Here is a 22,519-nt window from a genome sequence, read left to right as displayed (position 1 = left end):
TATTGTAAGCATGGTATGCATTATAATAGATTCAAATACACTGCATTTTGAGAGACATACAGTTGGCCAGGGGTCTGTTAGGCAGAGGCGATAGGAGTGTAAATCTGTTGCGGCCAATGGGATTACTAGTTACAGGAGAACGCCCTCCCACACCTCTTTTGCACTTTCCTGTAGTTCCAGAATGACCAGTGCAATCCCTTGCACACCAGTTTTAAGACCGGAAATTAGCTCTCAAAACATGCCCATTGTGAACTCTGCCTTTTCTTGGATGTGTAATCTGAAATGGATCCCTGTGCCAATGTAGCCCAGAATAAGGAGTCATAGGCGGGGCTCGGTCCCCCACATAAATGAGTCTCACCTGCTTCGCACGAGTCAATGATGGAATCGGGTACTGATGTCACTATATACCACCCCTGGCCAACACACGTTCTCAAAATGGGTGTTATTGCTCTGCTGAAAGCGAATTGACAGCAATTGACTCATGCAACATTGTACACCTTTACAAAGGTGGTAGAACTGGTGTATGCAAATTTGATTATGATAGTGTGTCAATTCTAGATCAAAAAGTCAAAATATTAATGAAAATTATGTAGTAGGAAACTCCAATTCTAAGATATGAAAATTAGCAGGGTAACATGCCCGAACCAGTTCGACAGTGCTCACGGCAAGTGTTCAGTGTTTCATTTTACCATGAGAGGTTTTATTTGCCACTGTGCACTTTTCTAGCAAACCTCACTATGGCAAGCATCTCAGTTTATTTTCAACTGGTTCTACTTGACTTTATAGTACTGAATGCCTGGCATTTAAACGAAGCCCTCCCAGGGACACGAGCCATAGGAAAAACAAGGCTGTGGTTTGTGAAAGGGTGATATGTTACAGAATCACATTTGAAAAAGGCATCATTTGGAAATCTCAACGTTTCTGAATTCTTGAATACAAATGTGGCGGCACTGCTGGAGGGACAGTGAGGTGTCCCTTAAATGCTACATATATTTCTTTTATTTTTTTCATTTGATCTTAGAAATTAATAATTATGTTATGCAGCAACCACATGTGATATGTTCCAATGACATATTTAAATACAGCGATGCCTTCATCATAAATGTAAGAGAGCATCGTTTTTGTTAGGATCACCCCATATTTGATGTCTGGTTTTACCTGCTGTCGGTCAGTGTTCTAGCCCACTACATAACTGTAGTACGGAATCTCAGCATCTGTACTTTCCCTGTAAATCAATTTGTTTGCATTGGATTACCTATTCAGCCTCTGTGGCTATAGTAAATGCAGCAGTAAACGCACTCATTCCAAGTATGTGAAATGTCATATGTGATCTGTAGCATGTACCTATACAACCCACATATATAACAACTATATACTACTGCAAGGAGCACCAATGTCCCTTGGCTCAGCTGCAGTTTAAAGGAATTGCAGTGACACAAGTAGAGGAAAAGTGCTTTGGTCATGTGAATTTAATACGAGTTCACTTCTGAAGTGGGCCTTGTAATACCACAGAACATGATGAAATGCTAGAAAAATGTCAATTATTTTCCACTTAATCGTAAATAGTGAAATAAGATTCACGATAACCTTGTAGGACAATGACTTTGTAAAATATACTCAGTCTGCCTGGGTCAGATCTGGCTGGAACTGATGACTCATTACCAACTTCACAGGACAATTAAACACCATTTATGATCACAACTGAATAAGAAGGCCCTGCTGGAAGAAGGAAGAATCCTTGCTCCTCCTGAAGTAAAAGGCTTAAGGAATCCTAACTCCTGCAATATTATGACTGAGAAACTCCATGGGACTGCAAACCTCTGTGGTCATATATGTAATTGACAACCACAGATATGTTTTTCAGTGACGTAGTCTGCAGTACATAGGATGTTAAATTAGATATGAACGCATTTGCACTTTGTCGAGTGTAGTGACACCTCTATTTGGGTACAATGCTATAAAAATACACATACTTCAAATTACATGTTTGCAACCTCCCATATCCCCTTCTGTAATAGCCCCCCTCCATATTCCCACATTGTTGATTCCTATTAGATCTTCACAAGTTAGTCTAGTATGACACCTTGCAAATTCCTAAAGGTTATTTTTCACTTCGCAAGCTAGATTAAGTGTGAAACATGCAAATTAAAAACAAAAGCATCTTCAGTATTGAAAAGGAAAACCATTTCTGCCACACTGGGTAGCTGTGGTACTGTCTCTGCTTGGTGCCTGTCACTTATCTGCTACACATTTGACTACCAGTGGGAATAGTAGCAAGTCCTACCTAAACACACCTTTTGCCCCTGAGCGCAAGTTACCCCTTGCTGCATGGCATACAACGTGCTCAGCTGGTCTTTTCTCCCCAGTGGCGTTATCGACACCTCCACCTGAACTGCCTGCTACTGCATGGCAACCTAACTCACCTGCACCTGGATTGTCCCTGCTTGCATGTAAAAGGCCTAACTTCTGTAACCAAGGAATACCAAGCTGTACTGGCTCCAAACGTTTTAGCTCACTGTTTCCTGTGCCTCACACATGCAAAGCGAGGAGTTGCTGACCCACCAGTGAAACCCACCAAGAGACGTCCTGCACCAGGAAAGTCGGCCTGAAGCTGAGTAGGTGAGTATACTTTACCTAAGGTACTGTGGAAAAAAGTGGAAACTTCACTCAACTTTGCCAAGATTTCCATGCTTTGTCCGACTACAATGGTGAAGTAAAAAAATACCTACCCCAATCATACTTTAAACGCATGTCAAGACTATGCTGTGGTGATAGACATTCTGGATAACAATTTTATCATGAATCAAAATCTTCCCACATGCCAAGGCTTTGGCTAGTCCAGTGAGGACGTAATGGTATGTAAACAGTTTCTACATTACATCCTCAATGTTACAAACTTGCCTCAAATAAAATACTATATTTTACTGGGGATCTGACAATTAGATGTATCCCTTATTTTGACAGCTACTTCTTTTAATCGTTTAATGAGAATATTTCGATGAGCTTGACTAACAAAGGCAAATGTTTATGATTTTTTACAATTAACAAAGACATTTTAAGAGAAGTACCTCTATGACTACTTATATATATATTTTATATGTGGAACCTCCACTACAAGTGCGGAGGATCATCAGTCGTAAGCATATTAGTCATAATATTTTGTGAATTACAAAAAATCGCTAACAGTGTAGGTTTACCTTTATGAATCAGGTCCCGAATAGCACAATGGAAGAACCTATTTGTCAACTGAATTCCGATTTCACTCTACGTGAATATGTCGAATGTAAATTTTGAGCCACCTTTCTTCTATATCTACATTTAAGAATTGAGGTGACACTGTACCTCTCACAGAGAAACCCTTTTAATGTACCGGTTCCCATAACTTTTACTGAGAATATATATAAGCTGGGTTTTTTCCTATAAAAAATGTTCCTACAATTTGAGTGGCCATACCATATAACCTGCTTCAGTGCTAGTCAATTTGCATGATTTACTTAATCTCTATTGAAATCACATATCAGTTTTCAACTGTACGGCTATTTTATGGCTTCTGAATGTCAAGTCGTTCACAGTTACGGAGAACTGAAACATCATTAAGGCCCAGATATATTATCCTGCATGCAGTTGAGATCTATATGAGAAATCGCAATGCTACGTTGCACAAAGGACAAACAATAGCTTACTACCAGATTTAGGTAGAGTTGCCCACTGATGTGATCAGCTGTACTGATTCTTAAAATGACTGTTCTGCTATGGTGCAAAAGTGAGTCAGCAGTGTCTAGCAGAGGATCTATACTTGAGATTCACACTTCAGGACAAATGCCAAAGTGTAGAGAACTACACAGGGTTTAGTTCTGTAGAGCCTATGGTTTGGCATAAAACACACAAGTGTAACACACAGGTACATCAGGCATTGCACCACTTGACCCCTTGCTATGGCCAGGTTTTATTTGTCGTTAGGATGTGTAGCAAAGCCAAATCATGCTACATTGGAAAATCTTTCTTTGTGCCAATATTTATGCCTTTTACACTTTCCTTCCACCAGACAGGTCCTTCTTTTAATAAATCGGGTTTAGCACAAAGCAGTATGGTAAGCAGTAAGGTCACCTTTTAGCACACATTAGCCTTTGCATGACAAGATGCCACTGTTGTTTGCTTCAAACATCAGGGCAATGTGTGCGCAGATGTCCCCTTTCCTGTGACTCTCAGAACTATTATAAGTATTTGCAATGGTTACTATGAAATAATATGACATTACCTGTAGACAATGATATGCGAGTTGTGGATCACTGACACAGTCCATTTGTAGAAAATACAGTTGTACCAATCTAGTTCCAAAGTAGTACTAATGGAGCACCTTATCTGCCTAGACATTTTGGGGCATATTTACAAGCCCAGTGGCACAGGGCAGAAATGAACTGTATTTACAAGATACTGTGCATTTCTGTTCTTTCTTCCTGGGTCAATGCACTAATTCCTGTCTAGCATCAATGCAGGTGCCCTTGTACCATGGTGCCAGGGTGTCTGCATTGTCAGCCGGATTGTTTTTGCGTAGGAAGGCACACAGTCCTGCACAAAACAATACCAGGGATGCATTTTCCTCTTTCAATGGAGAGAGGAAACAATGAGGAGAAATATATATATTTTTCATTGTTGCGTCTGCCCTGGGGAGGTGTATAGTTTTGACGCATTCCCAAATTTAGAGTTTCTTGCAATTCTGGCAATAATGCAATGGTGTAAGGCAATGTAGCGACTTGTGCTGCCTTTACTCACACCATTGGCTACAGGGCCATGAAAAAATGTGCGAAATGGCTTTGTGTAGCCTTGTAGATATGCGTCTCACTATGCTCCACCAGTGTGTCTCAAAAAGTGATGCACCAGTGGCACGCGGGGCTGGTAAAAAAAAGCCCCTTTATTTTTACCTCTGTTTTGACTGTTCAAAATGTAGGTATTTCCTCTCAGTGGCCTTTGGGTTTAGAGCTTTTCACAGCCATATTTAACACGGAAGTTAGTTAATTGTCCTCTTCCTTACTCTTCAGTCATGCCATCATGTAATAACAAGTATAGTTCTTTGTCTCCTTCCATTAAGCAGTAGTTTGTATTTGTGGTGATTTAGCGATACACAAAATTACATTTCTTTGCCTTTTGGCGTCAATGCATACCTGGGTCGAAAGGCTGGACAGACCAGCCATGGAACATGTCAGATACTTTTGAGTTGATAGGTTTACTCTTCCCCGCGTGGGTTTTTACATCCGCTTTCTTCTCTGCCATGCCCGGAATCTTCATGCAGTAATCAAGAACGCCGTTGGATCTCATTATTTCTGCGTAGCCAGTTTCACAGCCACATATTCCACTCTGGGGAACAAGACATACATTTAACATTTTATTGATGTAAGTAGGCAGGGCTTAACTCCAACGGACATTAGAGATCTCCAAAATATTCAGGATTCCCTTGTGCTCAGTGTTCAAGCCTCTGCGATAATCCCCATTCCCAGAGAGCTTCTCAGAAACTATGAACACACAGTACTGTCTTTAAAAAAGGACCAGTTGTTCATTTTTTGCTATTTAAATCGTTTGCTTTAAAATAGTGCCAAGGAACAATTTTCACATATTACAATGTATTTTAATCAATTAAACATGAGTATAATATACAAAATTAGATACTAGTCAAATATTTAAAGGTGAATTAACAAAGATAGAAAAGAGATTTTAGAAAACATCAGAAGATAATAATCTACAGAAACTTCACAAGAGCTTCATTGAGTCCGTGGATGGAATGCTTAAATTAATCCCAATCACTGGTAAATACTGGAGCCGCATTCTCGTTCATCTTTATTTTGCATCCTATGCCACACGCAATTGTCAATAGCTGAAATTAATTCAAGCATTCCAATCATCATTTGTTGCTGTTGCAGCTCATACTTTAACTGTGAAAGATATGCGCTGATGTTGGCCCCGTGCACATTCTGCCATAGGACTCAAGCTACACTCTAATGACGACCCTCAAGTAGATGAAACTGGTCTTGGGTTACTTTTGGTCCCTTCACGAGTGCCTCGTCTGGCAATTCAGGACGGACTATTCCCATGAGGAGCAGAGTCGGGCTAATTCGCACAAGGCGTGCCTTTGTTTAGAGTAGTTGCATGACAGTTGGAAAACATGACAGGGATGTGGTCCGAGTGACTGCCAACAGCTGAGATGTATTCAAGCATTCCATCCATTATTTTATTGTTGTTGCACTACTCCAATGTTTGACAGATGGAATATTTTGTCAAAATGTGGGCTATATCCCATCCACTGTATTACAAATACAGTGGCCGACAATGCATTTGTATTAGAGTGGATGGGATGTCCGCCGTGCTTGTGCTGGTGTATTCCATCCACAAAACTCTAAAGAAAGCCCATAGTCTTGAAAGGACAATAGTTATTTGAGAACATATAGAAAGGTGGACAAATAGCCAAGATATCTTTTTTTATCTTGTTATTGCAAGTAGAAGCAGTATCAAAGCTGTGTCACCTACTCTATTCCACCTCAAGTGCTTGTAAATACTCAAGTATAACACTGTTGATATTCTAGCCTGCAGAAAACTTACAGGATCAAAATCAATAGGTCTCTAAGAAGTGTTGAACCACAATATCATGGTCGATACGGAATGGCAGTAGCCACACTGTAGTTATACTTGGGGTGAATAGCGTTAAAGATTTTTCTCTATTTGTCTCTTAATGCTCCAGTGTGACAAATGTCTGTGACTTTTTACAGACCTGCTGCCCAATTTCAATGTCGGATATTGAAAGATTTGCAGTGTTTGGTCAAGGGGGTGCAAAGAAAAAAAGAGGGGGGGTATTAAGACAGGCTTGAAATCCAATGCACTTTACATCAACGATTGTATTTCATGTAGTGCAAAAATAGGAAGTCAGATTTTGCTGAAATTTGGCAGTATTAGAGGCTGTGCCGCTCATTCTTTTGTGCACTGCACACAAATAGACTGAGTACCTCTCAAGTTATCAGGTTTTTCAACTTAGTTGTATCTTGTAGCACAATACTTCTAAAAGTAGCCAGGAAGCCCAAAAAAATAAACTGGACTGCATATGTAAAGTTTCAGATTTACTATATGAACATCTGAAAGACCCAGTTATGCTCACATTGTAATAAAATTCTGTTAACAAATGCATCTTAATCTACATACGTTCTCTTTGTATTATCTGTCTCATAAAATAAAACTCGCACAACAAAAGCCAGCTTTCTTATGCACCCCTGTGCATCAAATTAAAAAATTGACCTTCCAGTGAGCCACACAAAGTACTATTTGGAGGACATGATAATTAGACACTAGGAAACAATTAATAATCTATTTTGTATAACAATAACAATGATTGCCTTTCATTCACTTTGGCCTTCATTTGTGATACAATCCTACTAAAAGTAGCAAGGACGTCCAAAGAATAAATTAGACTTCATATGTAAAGTAACATATTTACTACATGAACAACTGAAAAAAACGTTTATGGTCACATGCTGATGGAAATCTATAACCAAATGCACAACAAATAGAATACATCTTACTTTACATAAGTTTTCTCTGCATGCTCTCTGGCTCACAACATAAAACAAGCCAAACAAAAACCACCTTCCTTATGTACTCCTGTGCAACAAAATGGAAACGTGACTTAGCAGTGAGCTACACAAACTACTATATGGAGGACATGATAATTGGCGATTAGGAAAAAAACATTTTTTTAACAATGATTGGCTTTCATTCACTTTGGGCTTCATATGTAGCACAATTCTACTAAAAATAGCAAGGAAGCCCAAAAGAAAACTAGACTGCATATGTACATTTTCAGAATTACTATTTGAGAAACTGAAAGACTCATTTACGTTCTTCTGACTATGTAAATCAATAAGCACATACATAACAAATTCAATAATTAGAAACAAATCACATTAAATCTGATTGCCACTTTGTAGTTAGTTAGTATTTCCAAAGATAGGAATTCCTCAGATATTAGCTTCATAACAACTTTTCAACCATTTGAAGAATCATTCCAAAACATTCTAGACCTATAGTACTTTCTACATTTTGAGATGATGCAATTTTTTGTGTCAATTCTGAAGGGTATGCAGACACCAAAGGGATCAAAAAATGCATTTTTCCACCAAAGCACTTTCCATAGACTGTTGTATTTGATGTAGCACAAAAATGACTGAATAGATTTACATTAAATATGTCAGGGTAATACATTAGGGTGCAGTCATAATGTTTTCTGGGTACTGAAGTAGGGTATTTTTACTTTGTTTTAAGGCATTTCATTTTAGTGATATCGGTCACCGCTGTACGTTCACGGAATTTCACAAAATGTTGTGAACTACTGTGGTACATGGCTGTAAACCTATGCAATAATATGTAAAAATATGAATCCATTTCCTTACCTATTAACACTTAAATAAAATGGTAATATGTAGGGACTTACTACTTACCAATATCTAATGTCCTAACACCGAACACAGTCAAAGTTTATTAAAAACAATATGGCAGCCTTTTCATTCTCTACAAACAAACATTACCCAATTATTTACCAGCTTGTAATCACCATGTATCACGGTATACTGCAAAATTATCATGGTATACCATGGCCAAAAATATGGCTGTATTATTGGATTGTGGTACCCTTGTGGCACTCAGGGTGTCACATGGGCAATGCAATACTTAAGTAAGATTTACAAAGGAACACAAGGCCACCATGCATGAGCCTGTGTTGATTGCTAAATCTGGAGAAATGAAAGGCAGCGCAATTTGCTGTTTTTCTTTACTCTGCACACCATAATCTACATCCCTGCTAAATTTCATATATATCCACATGCCATACCACTGTAGCCACTCCACAATACACTATTCCACTCAATGCCTCTCCTGTGTACAAAACTCTACTCTACATTACTCCAATCTATGATATTACACTGTACACAATGCCACTGTATGGCACTCTAGTCTACGTAACTCTGATGTACACCATTCCACTGGAATCCACTCTGCTATATGCTATCCCAGTCTGTGCCATTCTACTTTATGCCACTCTACTGTATTCCACTGTTTGTACTCAACTCTACAACAGTCCACTGTATGCTACTCCACTGTATGCCACTCCAATGTACATAACTCCATTCTACGACACTTCATTCTATGCTAGCCCATTGGACGGCACTGCACCCTAGACCACTCCATTCTACACCACTCCACTATACGCTACTTCACTCTACCCCATGCCACTGCACTACTTCAGTTTACACCCCTCCACTGTACACCACTCCACTCTACGCTATTCTACGTCACTCCTCTGTACTCCACTGTACACTATTCCACTGTGCGCCACTCAATTCCATGCTATTACTCTATATGCACCTTCTGTCTTTGCCCCACTACTGTATGGTATACCACGCTACCCCATTTCACAGTACTCTACTACATCATATTCAATTATACTTTACACTACTCAACTGTACACTACACTATATGCTATTCCGCTCTGTGCCACTCTACTGTACAATACTCCAGAGTACCCTATTCAGCTCTATGCCAGGGGTGGGCTGGACTCGGGGAGTTCCACTCCACAGAATTCCGTGGCGTTCCATAAAAACTCTGCAAGATTCTGCAGAGTTCTGTGAGAGGAGGAATCTCGGCATGTCGCTCTGATTTTTAGCACCTGGAAGTTCTTCCACAATGTAGAATGAGTATGAACTGCACTGCGCCATAAGCCATTGTCTCTTTCTGCTGCCTAAGTAGAGCAGCAGTGTTAGAAATGGGGTCTTTGGTTGGCAGTCAGGTTACCCCCTCTCCAAGCAAGTACCCTCACTCTAGTTAGGGTAGAAGAGAATCACCCTCAGCTAACCCTTGCTTACCCCCTTGGTAGCTTGGCATGAGCAGTAGGCTTAACTAGAGTGCTAGGTGTAAAGTATTTGTACCAACACACACAGTAACTTAATGAAAACACTACAAAATGACACAGCACAGGTTTAGAAAAATAAGAAATATTTATCTAAACAAAACAAGACCAAATGACAAAAATCCACAATCCACAAGTCAAGTTATCAATTAAAAAGCAAAAAGACTCTTTATGTAGTTTTAAACACACACTAACACTGTTAGCGTGAAAATGTACCTTGGGTGCGTCAAAAATATCCCCACACGGGCGAGTGTGTGTCAAAAAGGGCTTACGATGTGTCGATTTCACTCACGAGCCAGACCATGCATCATTTCTCCTTTAATCAGTCGGGGCACATCGGTTCTTCTCTCTGGAGGAGAGCGATGCGTCGATCCGGTCAGCACTCTCAGGTCTGGGCAGGCCTTGCGTTGTTTTTACATGCCCAGTGGTGTTTGGGTCGGAAATCCAGTTGTGCGATGATCCGAAAACCACGCAGTGAGGGTTGCGATCTCCCAGCCTCCGTCAGCGATGCTGTGTGTCGTTTCTCCAGCTGCATGCATTGATTCTTTGGTTGCATTACAGGGGAGCGTCAATTTTAAGCCACGAAGCTGGCGGCACATTGATTTCCCAGCCGCAGATCGGGGTTGCGTCGATCTTTGCACCACACAGCATTCTGTGTGTGGATTTCTTCCTCTTAGGCTGCCAGCTTCTCCTTTCAGGGTCCCAGGAACTGGATGGGCACCACAGGGCAGAATAGGAGTCTCTCCAGAGACCCCAGGTGCTGGCAGAGAGAAGTCTTTGCCATCCCTGAGACTTCAAACAACAGGAGGCAAGCTCTAAATCAAGTCCTTGGAGATCTTCACAAGATGGAAGGCACACAAAGTCCAGTATTTGCCCTCTTACTCTGGCAGAAGCAGAAACGGCAGGATAGCTCCACAAAGCACAGTCACAGGCAGGGCAGCTCTTCTTCCTCAGCTATTCAGCACTTCTCCAGGAAGAGGTTCCTCTTGGTTTCCAGAAGTGTTCTAAAGTCTGTGGTTTTGGGTGCCCTTCTTATACCTAATTTCTCCTTTGAAGTAGGCCTACTTCAAAGCAAGGCCTCTCTTGAATATGAAATCCGCCCTTGCCCAGGCCAGGCCCAGACACTCACCAGGGGGTTGGAGACTGCATTGTGTGAGGGCAGGCACAGCCCTTTCAGGTGTGAGTGACCACTCCTCACCTCCCTCCTAACACAGATGGCTCATCAGGAAATGCAGACTACACCGCAGCTCCCTTTGTGTCACTGTCTAGTGTGAGGTGGAACCAGCTCAACTGTTAAAGTGACCCAGACAGCAAATCCACAAACAGGCAGAGTCAGAGAAATGGTATGGGCAAGAAAATGCTCACTTTCTAAAAGTGGCATTTTCAAATACACAATATTAAAATTAACTTTACTAAAAGATGTATTTGTAAATTGTGAGCTCAGAGACCCCAAACTCCAAATATCTATGCGCTCCCAAATGGAATTTACACTTTAATCATATTTAAAGGTAGCTTCCATATAAACCTATGAGATGGCAGGCCTTGCAACAGTGAAAAACTAATTTAGTAGTATTTCACAGTCAGGACATATAAAACACATTACTATCTTAACCATACACTGCACTCTGCCCTGGGCGTTACCTGGGCCTACCTTAGGGGTGTCTTATAGGTAAGAAAAAGGAAGGTTTAGGCCTGGCTAAGTGGGTACACTTGCTAAGTCGAATTGGCATTTTATAACGGCACACACTGCCACTGCAATGGCAGGTCTGAGACATGATTACAGAGCTACTTATGTGGGTGTCACAACCAGTGCTGCAGGCCCACTAGTAGCATTTGATTTACAGGCCCTGGGCACTTCTAGTGCACTTTACTAGGGACTTACTAATAAATCAAATATGCCAATCATGGATAAACCAATTACATACAAATTCTGTAAAGGAGCACTTGCACTTTAGCACTGGTTAGCAGTGGTAAAGTGCCCTGATTAGCAAAAGCAGAGTCCAGCACACAACAACAACCTGGAAACAGAGGCAAAAAGTTAAGGGAGACCATGCCAAGGATGAAAAGTCTAACAAGCAGCTTTCTCAGCGTGAATGGTAGTGACCTGCTGTGACTGCCTGCAATGAGAAATCACGCCATGTCTCGTTCGAGCTCTAGATTTTCATACTGACCCTCACCAACTTAACATTATCAAGCTGCGCGCAACAAAAACTCTACCATGTGAACTCTGTGCTCCAGGTGTAGCCCGGAGTGGGCAAAACTCTGCAAACTGTCCCAGTGGAGCTGACTTTACCACCCACCCCTACTCTAAGCTATTTCACTGAATGCCAATCCACTCTATGCCACTCCAATGTACTCTCCTCTACTCTGTATAACTCCACTCTACAAAACTCTACTACGATCCCTGCCACTCTACTGGACTGTACTCCACTCTAGCCACACATTCTCCACTGTTCAAATTTGCCTTAGACCCTATGCCTGTACACTCTACTGTACAACACTCTACTCCACTCTCTAACAGTTTCCAACATTTGACGACACAGCACTACACCCTACTGCTTGAAGTCACTCCAATTTATAACAGTTTCCTTGACTCTACTGTACTTCAATGTATGCTATCCTGCTCTACGCTAATCCACTGTACCCTACTCCACTCTATGGCACACCACTGTACACCACTCCACTCTGATATTCCACTCCACTCTTTTACACTCCACTGTACAGTATTCCACTACATACTATTCTATTGTATGGTATTCCACTTTAGGGCCATCCACTCCATGCCATGACAATGTATGCAACTCCACTCTGCGCAATTCCATTGTATGAGGCTCTCCTTCACTCTATATGACTCCACTCTATAAAAGTCCACAATACTTCCTGGCACTCTACACCATTCTGCTCCACTCTATGCCCTTACACTCCACTGTCCAACTCTATTTCCACTTGCATTCTTATGTACAACACTCAATTCCACAATATGACACTTTTCTATATGACACAACACTCTATTCTACTGTAAAAGACTCCACTCCAATTTATAGCAGTTTGCAACCTACTGTACGCCATAACACTCATTACATGAGACTCTACTCTACGAAAGACCAATACACTATAGTGTACTTTACTCCCCACAACTTTACACCACTGCAGTCAACCCTACTGTACTGTACGAGACAACCTCACTCAGTGCTACTGTACAACATACACTACTCAGCTCCAATGTTTCACACACTACTGTGATCTATGCAACTCCACTTTACAACACTCTACTAACTCCACTACACTGTGTGCCATGCTGCCACTTTCCTCCTGACCATACCACTTCACTGTACAGCTCTGTACTATACTGTATGCCACTGTACAACACCCTACTCTACTCCACTATACTCTAGTCCACTATACAACACTGTACACAACTCTTCGTATGTCATTGTCCCCAAATTTACTCCACTCAACTCTCACACAGTACTCCACACTGCTCCAATAGTCCACTATACAGCACTACACTCTCCCTCACTCAATGCCGTTGTACTCTATAACATTGTATGGTAATCCACTGTACCACACTCTACAACACTGTATTGTACACCACCCCACTCTACAAATATCATCTAAAGTGCATGACACTCTACTGTAGTCTACATCACTTTTTAATACTGTCTGACACCGCACTACACTACTGTACAACACGGTACACCACTTTATGACACTTTACTCAACTGTATCCTATGCTACTCCACTGTACTGCACTCCACACAACTACAGTCTGTAAAATTCCACTCCACTCTGACACTTTACTGCACTCTACAGTGCCCCACTCCAAGGTACTCCACTCCACCACTTTATCTCACTCTGCGCCACAGTACTATACTGCGCTTTCTGCCACCCCTCTCTCTGGCAGTCAACTCTGCTGCATGCAATTTCACTCTACAACTCTGAACTATACTCTGCCATTCTGTGACACTACATCACTCTGTGCCCATCCACTCTATACTACTTTACTACACTGTATGACAATCGATGACATGCCATCCAAATTCTCGCTACGATACACCACTTCACTCTATAACACAGCACTCCACCTTTATAACACTCTCCTCCACTGTACTCTGATACTCAACTTGATGATACTCCACTCTGACATTCTACTTCTCCCAACTCTACTCTGACAGTCTATGACACCCTACTCTACTGTTCTACACATTTCCACTGGAAAATTCACTGCTTCATTTTATGATATTGACTCCACTATAAGAGACATCATGCCACTACACTATATAACACTTTACTACACTTATTACACTATACAATATGCTACTGCACTCTACTCAATTCTAACCTACAATTTTCTGGTCCATGACAATAGAATTTGCAGCACTCTCCTCTCCTCCACTATACTGTGAGACACTCCACATAACATCTATCCACTTGTGATACTGGACTCCAAGACTTGAAAAAAGTGATGCACTAAGGTAACTATAACTCGTGCCCTCGCTCAGCACAGTTTTTTCAGCAATCATTTTACTGCAAATGTTAAAGTGATATTATCAATGATGTCTAGAAGATGTCATGAATGATATACTATCTAGGGTAATTATCTGTGTATGGTAACGGTGCGAGTTATAGTTACCTTATGTCACAAGTTAGAATCACTTGAAAGAACTAACTATAACAGCTGAATTTCTATGGTTTTGTGCATGTAAAATCTGAACCTAACTATAATGTCCATGTAACCTTTTGTTTTTTTTAGTAACTTTTTAAGGTTTTTTAAAATTCTATTTCCTAACAACGTTCCTGTAACCTTTAGTTTTCTCAGTGAACTTCTAGGATTTGTTTAATGTTAAGTAAAATGCCCATCACAATGCATGTTGGGGGAGTTGGATGCCGGGCCTGGCCTGGTCTGGCCTTGTGCTACCCCACTCAAGCTTGCTGATCCTTCCCCCCTTCCTCCTTGCCATCCATTGTCCCAGTCCCTGCTCCTGCTCCCTCATTTCAGCCCTGTGTGGCCGTTGTTCTGCCACTTCCCTTCCTGCCTGCCCTGAACAGTTAGCTTGCTGCCCCATCCATCTCTTTCTACCCTCTGCTGTCTGAGATCATGCACCAGCCCCATCCCTCATCCCCTGATTGTCCAATGTACTGTCACTACTCTCCATTTAGCTTGATGTCCCTGCCCACTCTTCCTGCCCTCTGTTGCCCAATTCTGTGCCCCATCATTGCCCTCCTGCATAGCCTCTGTCCTTAGCTTGCTTCCCCCATCCTCTTTCCTTTTGCCCTACCATGTCTGTGTGCTTGCCCCTACCCCCCATTTCGCTCACCATGTTCCATGGATATGCCACTGCCTCTCCTATCTACAATGAGTGTTCTCTTCAGCTGACACTTCCCCTCCCACCTGACTAACATGGTCAGACAACTTCTGCCTGTCCCTGCCACCTCCACCCTGCCTGTCCAAGTGCCAGGCCCCGATACCCTTTCTCCTGTCCTCCATGGTCCATATTGCTGTCACTCCCTTCTCCCCTTAATGCTCTGTTGGGCTGCAACTACTCCTTCCACCTACCCTGTGCGGTCTGTCTTGAAGCACCTTCCCTTCCCTCTTATGCCTGTGTCCAGCCCCTACCCCTCCCTTAAGTCTTCCATGGTCGTTTGTGCATGCACCTGTCAACTTCCTCTTGCCCACCATTGGTGTTGTCCTGCCAATAAGGCTCCTGCTTGCCATGCATGGCCTTCTGTGCTGCCAAAGCCCCTTCCACCTGCCCTGTGTGGTTATCTTGCTGCCCCTGACCCTCTCCCACATTCCCTCCATTGTCTGTGTGAATTATATTATAGTCTCACTGTTGCCCTCCATGTTGTGTTGTGCTTCCAGTGCCCCTCCCACCTGCCTTCCATGGTCGTCTTGCTACTAAAGCCCTGTCCCTTTGCCCCCTACCCTACATTTCCTATGTGCAGGCCTCTATCCCCTCTCTCCTGTTTTGTCCAGTCCGTTGTTGTGCCCCTGCCCCCTCCCTCCTGCCCTACATGATCGGTTATGCCTCAACTGTCCCTCCTGTCTGTCCGGTATGGTCAGCTTGCTGACCTTGCCTCTTTTCCCTCAGCTCTCTGTTGTCCATGTGCTTGGCCCTTCCCCTCCCTATTGCTTCCCATGGCCCCTTGTGCTGCACTGCCATCCTGCTTGCCTTGTGTAGTGGATTGTGCTGCTTCAACACCTGACGCCTGCCCTGTAAGGTCAGTTTGATGCCCTTACCCATCTCTCTCCTCTCCTCTGTTATCAGAGTCCATATCACTACCCCATTCCTCCTTCCCTCAGTCATCCAATGTGCCATACTTGCCAACATTTTGAACTTAGTAAGAGGGAGATTTTGAAAAACAAAACTGGGAAGTTGATTTTCCCCGTGGACTTGCATTGAAAAATAGGAGATTTTAGACTGCGGACATATAAAATAAAACCCTTTTGGGATTACAAACATTGGGAGTCTCCTGCCTGAAACAGGTCTGTTGGCATGTATGATCATACTGCCACTGCCTCTTCCTTCTGCCCTCAATGGTCTATTATTTTGCCACAGTCTCTCTTGCCTGTCCTCCATGGTTGGTTTGTTGCCCCTGCCCCCTTTTACCTGCACTCCATGGTCCCTTATGCTACCAATGTCCCTCCTGTCTGCCCAGTGTGGTCAACTTGTGGCATCTGAACCCTCTTCCTTACGGTATTCTAATGAACAACTAGATTGCTAACGTACTATGGCCCATATTTATACTTTTTTAGTGCTACATTTGCGTCATTTTTTGACGCAAAAGTGGCGCAAATTTACAAAATACATTTGTATTTTGTAAGTTTGTGCCGCATTTGCGTAAAAAAATGACGCAAGTGCGGCGCAAAAAAAGTATAAATATGGCCCTATATTTATTACAAAAGTGTGGCACCCTGACATCATCTTGATGTAATCAAAACTGTAATACCTAAAACATTTCCATTAGAAGTGATAAAAATAAGAGGGTCTTATTCCTATAGAAATTATGGTTAGTGCTCTAAAAAAACGAATATGAGGACATAGTTTTGAATTCTCAAATAGTGGCAAAGCACTTTTAAATTATTTGCTATCTTGATGTTTTTTTATCCAGCTGATCACTTGATTAGTAGGGGAGAGAATGTGGTGTTTAGGCCAGAGCTGCAGACAAGGCAAATGGGGAACCAGGTTGGAGTTTCAGTGTCAGCCGGACATCCTGAGATTCTGGGCAAATCACTTAGGGGGTGATTCCAACCGCCAGAAGACCGTACCGCGGACAAAAGACCGCAGCGGTCATTCTGAGTTTCCCGCTGGGCTGGCGGGCGACCGCCAGAAGGCCGCCCGCCAGCCCAGCGGGAAACACCCTTCCACAAGGATGCCGGCTCCGAATGGAGCCACCCTTACTCATAAAAAGATCTCCGGTAAAGAGCCCCCGAAAGGGGAGCCCGTCAGATATTGCACCGCCGGTCTGACGAGGAGCTTCCCGATGATGAAGCATGACACCCGCCTGGGTGTGTGAGGGCTCTAGCTCCTGAAACTTAAATTGTTCCCCTAGGGTTAGGAACAGTGTACTTTTTTTGTATCGGCAAATCACTTAATCTACATGTACCTAAAGCCCAGAAGAAGTGTGTTCTTTGGGTCAAGTCTGCGCTATAGAAACCTGCACACAAAACATGTGTTTTGCACACTTCTGTCATTGGGCTATACTTGGGCTACATTTGAGTGATATTTGAACTACATTTTGGCTCTTTGTTCTCGGCGTGCCATCTTGGGAGATTTATGTTATGAAGCTCCCTAATCGCCTTATTTCTGCAGTATCCTTAGTAAAAATGCTTTCAGTTTTCCACTTCGATTCCATCAAGATGGCGGTCAGATGCGCCACACTTTTAGCATAAATTCTGAATGTGCATGTTTCAGTCTTCATGTCAGGATGTTTTAATAAAATAGAAGAGGAAGACATTTGAGAACTCAATTAAAATATGCCCTACTTTTTCTTACTATGGCGCTAACCAAGATTTCTATGCCAAAATGAAACCCCTCCTTTTGTTGCTTTCTAAATTAAATATTGTAAGTCTTACCAGTTTTATGACAAAAGTGTGGCTCACCTGAAGCCATCTTGTTTGAATCAGTCAGACTGTTAGCACTTCGGTTGTTCTTTCAAACACTCTAGAAAGCTGCAGTAGAACACAAGGGAGTCAACTGACAGGCTGCTCCTGTTGGAAGTACATGTTTTACTGAGAATGTCAGATTTTATTATCATATGGCTGAGAAAGAAATTGTGAATGTACAGAAAATATGCTCTCATATTAGCTTCTGGAGCACCTTCCATAAACTCTATGGGGGAAAAAAAAGTGAAGGCTGGGCCCAGGGTTCTGGGTCCCCGGGGCTAAGATTGGCCTAGTGAGAGGGACTGTGCAGCCCACCTCCCAAAAAAATATGTTGCGGCTGGGCCCTGGGGGATGGGGCCCTCAAGGGCCAAGATCATCCCAGGGGCGTGTGGGCCCACCTCCCCCCCGCTGGCCACCAAATGAGGTAGCACACTCCAATCAGTAGAAAGTTCTCCCTCTTACACCCACTGAAACACTCTCTCACATCCAGACAATCTCATAGCCATTAATATGCCCAGAGGCACCTTTTCACACCTATTATCACACCCAGAGAGACAGGCGCTGTGGCCCACTCCCACGGCAATACAGCTAAATGCCGTGCACAAAGTGGGGTTGGGTGGTTATAGGATGTTGACCGCAGGGCCTGGCCTCAGACTAGGCTTTGTGGTCAACCCTAGCCATGCACGACCAAAGACAGTGTATGGCAATGGTTGGATTAACGTATATTGAAACGAAAATTACTTTATGGTAAAAAACCATACAAATTCACTTAAACCAAAGGTTACAGGGATGTTATAGTTAGGAAACAATTAAAAAATCCTTAGAACTTCACTTAAAAACTTAGTTATTTCAAGTAACTGTAACTTGCGGCCTAAGGTAACTAACTCATGCTCTCACCATGCATTGCTAATTACCCCAGATATTGCATCCCTCATGAGTACTTTTATCATGTCAATACAAATATAAATGAAACATTAGATGTCAAATCTTTAAAGAAATACCTGTGCAGGGTGGGGTGCATATTATAGTTACCCTAGGCCGCGAACTATAGTTACTTGAAATAACTAACTATAATTCCCGAATTTATCTGTTTTGTGCGAGTAAATTCAGAAACTAACTATAACAACCCTGCAACCTTTTTTTTATTTTTTTAAGTGAATATATATATATATCACGTGATCAAGACGTGGAAGGTCGAAACGTGTTGGTGTTAGTTTGGTTGGGGTCCCGTTATGTAATAAAAGAAGTTTGAAAAAATCCTGTGAGTGCTGCATCCTTTACTTAATTGTCAAACTGGTGTGAAGATTATTGACGGGAGTAGGTCCTTCCCTGATGCAGGCACCGACATGAGCTGGCGCACCTTTTTTGGACCTGTTCGAGCTGATATATATGAATATATATATATATATATATATATAGAGTGAGAGAGAAAGAGAGAGGGAGAGACCTTGCTGTTAAAGAAATATAAGAGAAAGAATTTAGGTAACAAAGTTAGGTTCTCATAACTACCTTTACTGCAAAACATGATTTGCTTTGAGGTGCCTTGAGATAATTGGAGCCTCTTGAAAAGTGATGTGGTGATTGGGAAAGCTCTCCTGAGGAGACCGTTGGTCACATACACAAAGGTGAAATTTATGAAGGATGCCCTTGTTAGAAGTGATGTGAGGGAGGAAAGAGACTTATGGCTCAAACCTCAAGGTGGTTTTACCAAATGCTCGAAGTGCAAAGCATATAAAAATGGGAAAACATCATGAAAATAGAGATGTTCGGAACGAGGGCACATAACATCAGAGAACATTACCCATTCAAAAGTGAATATGTGGTATACATAGTTAGATGTTCATGCCAAAGGTCTTTGTAGGTAGCATCACATTACCCGTACACAGGAGGATACTACAGCACTTACGAGCTATAAGGAATTTGGGCACCACATATCCAGTAGCAAGACATTTACTATGATAAATACAATGGTAATAATACAGTGTAATTGATGGGGTTCCCGAGAATATGAGAGGAGGTAATAGAGAAAAGAATCCTAGAATGATGGAATTTACATACATCATTGCCTTTGACAGTAAGGAACCAGGAGGGCTCAATTGTGAAAAAGAGCTGTCAGTACATATATAAAACATTTTGATGCCAATGTCCGGTCTCTTTTGGTTTTTTTTCACAAGAGGTTCCAGATGTATCTCTGCTGGGATGAGTCAGGAGGTCTATTAGATATACCCTGGATCAGGTAAAAAAAAAAGTCAGGAATAGGAAAAAGAGGGGGCGTCAAAAAAGTGTTTTTCTCATGTTAATTCCCATAGACTCTTTAGACACCCCTGCAGCCCAAACTGATGGATGGAACTACACCACATTTGGCAGAAAGGTAGCTTTTGGTCCACAGATGAGTCATTCTTTTATTTGTTATAATTCCATTCAGTAGTATAGGAGAAATAAAAGGAAGTGGAAATTTGTATATTGTGTATTTGTATATCTAGGGTCTCAATGAATTCACAAATACTGCTGATTTCATGCAGATATCTTATTGGCTGCCAACACTTTAACCAGGATGTACTGGCAGTCATTTTGAGACTTGACCTCAGCTGAGTCTCCCAAAAAAATTCAAAAAAGATGAGGGCACGGAACTGTTACCCTTCCCCTCCCCTAGCCTTGGTGCAGGAGTCCCCCAGGGCCCACCCCCCTGAGCTAAAAAGCATTTTTTAATGTACAGCAAAAAACATGAATATTCATAAATTTTCTCCTGTGTTTGCTTTTCAATTAGCCCCCAGGTAATAGAGGAAGGGGATGCACCCCCCCCCCCTTTCCTAGGGCTAATTAGAGCTCTGGGGACCACCTTTTCCCCAGGGCAAGATAATTATAATATGTGGGTGGTGCCCAGCCCCACGCACCCCAGGGACTGCCACCTCCCCGGGGCAAATACTTGTAAATCTATGTGTGGGAGCCCTCATGCACCACCCTGCAGCCCTGCAGACCATCACCTTCACAGGGATATGAATAGAATGAATGGGGGATTGCTACCTCCCTGGGGCAATCAATATAATGTATGGAGTGCCGCGCAGCCCCTGTGCCCCAGAGACCCCAACCAACCTAAGACAAATCCTCGTAAATTTATGTGAAGGGGCCCACATTTCCTTCCCCACAGCCCCAGGGAGTGCCACCTTCACAGGGCTATGAATATAATGTGTGGGGGGGGGGAGCTGCATGGTCTCTTGCACCCCAGGGACCCCCACCCCCCAGGGGCTCAAATAACTCAGTGTATGAGGTCTGTCATGGACCTACTCCCCCAGAACTGCCACCTTCCTGGGTCTAAGTTCAAACAATGTAGGGTGGTCGCTCTGGTGCCCTCATAGAGCCATAGAAGGCCCTGGGGACCACCACCTCCCAGGGCCGACTCCTGCTACCCTCCGAGGTGCCCATCATTGGGAGATAGCTGTTTACTTTTGCTTGGTAGGCACTGACAGCTCCCACCAAGCAAAAGCAAACATAACTCCACTTTCAGCAAGCAAAGCAGAATTTTCATCTCTTCCCCTGCAAGCAGGTATGTGCACAGGGAAAGATGAATGAAACACAAGAGAGTTTGGAGAGAAGGTGCACCTACTTATCTTCCCAAAAATTCACAATCTAATCACCAAAAGCAGGTACCTAGTTTTTATGCTCAGCACCTATTTCTGTGTTCCTCAAAACCTTTTATTCTTGTAAAAGACCCCTCACTCATCGATCTAACTGGTGGCATGCTTCATCATTGGGTCCTAACCCAGCTGCCTAATGCCTCTGGGGTGTGCTATCATGCCTGATTACAGTGGATCAGGTCAAAGATTTTCAAGTATGTGCACCTCCAACATGAAGTGTAGGATGGGGTGTGGAAGAAAGTCAACTACAAGAATATGCAAAACAGTTGAATATAAACAACTGAAATATCCAATTAACAACCGCCTGGAGCAATACCAAGATTGAGTTTCTGGATGTCCTATTGGAAGCAAGAGAAGGAAAATTGAAAACTTATGTTGTTCGTGACCCCACGGCTTGCAATTCGACCTTACATGCAAATAGTGGTCATTCAAGAGCTCTTAAATGGAGCATCCCCTACAATCAGTTTTTAAGGGCATGCAGGATTTGTTCAAATGGCATGGCATTTGAGAGTGAAAGCTACATGATGATCAGCAGATTTTTGGGAAGAGGATATTCCCACAGAGTCCTACATGATGCACTTGTGAGGGTCAAGACTAAAAAAAGAGAGGATCTACTACATGGTGAAACACCTCCCAGAGAACAGCAACCTACTGAATCAACTCATATTAGATTCTTTCTGAAATTTAATCAAGAGCATAAAGCGATTAAAACTATTCTCACCCAGAACTGGCATTTGTTTTGCATGTATTGATGGGATAGTGCAATAATGTGGTATTTCCAGTTATATGATGAGCTGAGTTCCTTATATTGATGTACTGCATCTAGAGTAAAAGCAG

General features: G+C 42.5%; 1 protein-coding gene across 1 annotated transcript in view; it reads right to left on the bottom strand.

Moving 5' to 3' along the window:
* THSD7B (thrombospondin type 1 domain containing 7B) overlaps nt 1-22,519 on the bottom strand; it is a 2,268,639-nt gene that overhangs the window by 7,987 nt on the left and 2,238,133 nt on the right. Inside the window, exon 27 of the mRNA XM_069225078.1 lies at nt 5,163-5,355. Coding sequence (XP_069081179.1) covers nt 5,163-5,355 — 193 coding nt within the window. The remainder of the gene's footprint in view (nt 1-5,162; nt 5,356-22,519) is intronic.

The sequence above is a fragment of the Pleurodeles waltl genome, chromosome 3_1 (assembly GCF_031143425.1).
Source record: "Pleurodeles waltl isolate 20211129_DDA chromosome 3_1, aPleWal1.hap1.20221129, whole genome shotgun sequence".
Lineage (NCBI taxonomy): Eukaryota > Metazoa > Chordata > Amphibia > Caudata > Salamandridae > Pleurodeles > Pleurodeles waltl.
Note: the sequence above shows the minus strand (reverse complement) of the source record. Positions and strands in the feature narration are given on the sequence as shown.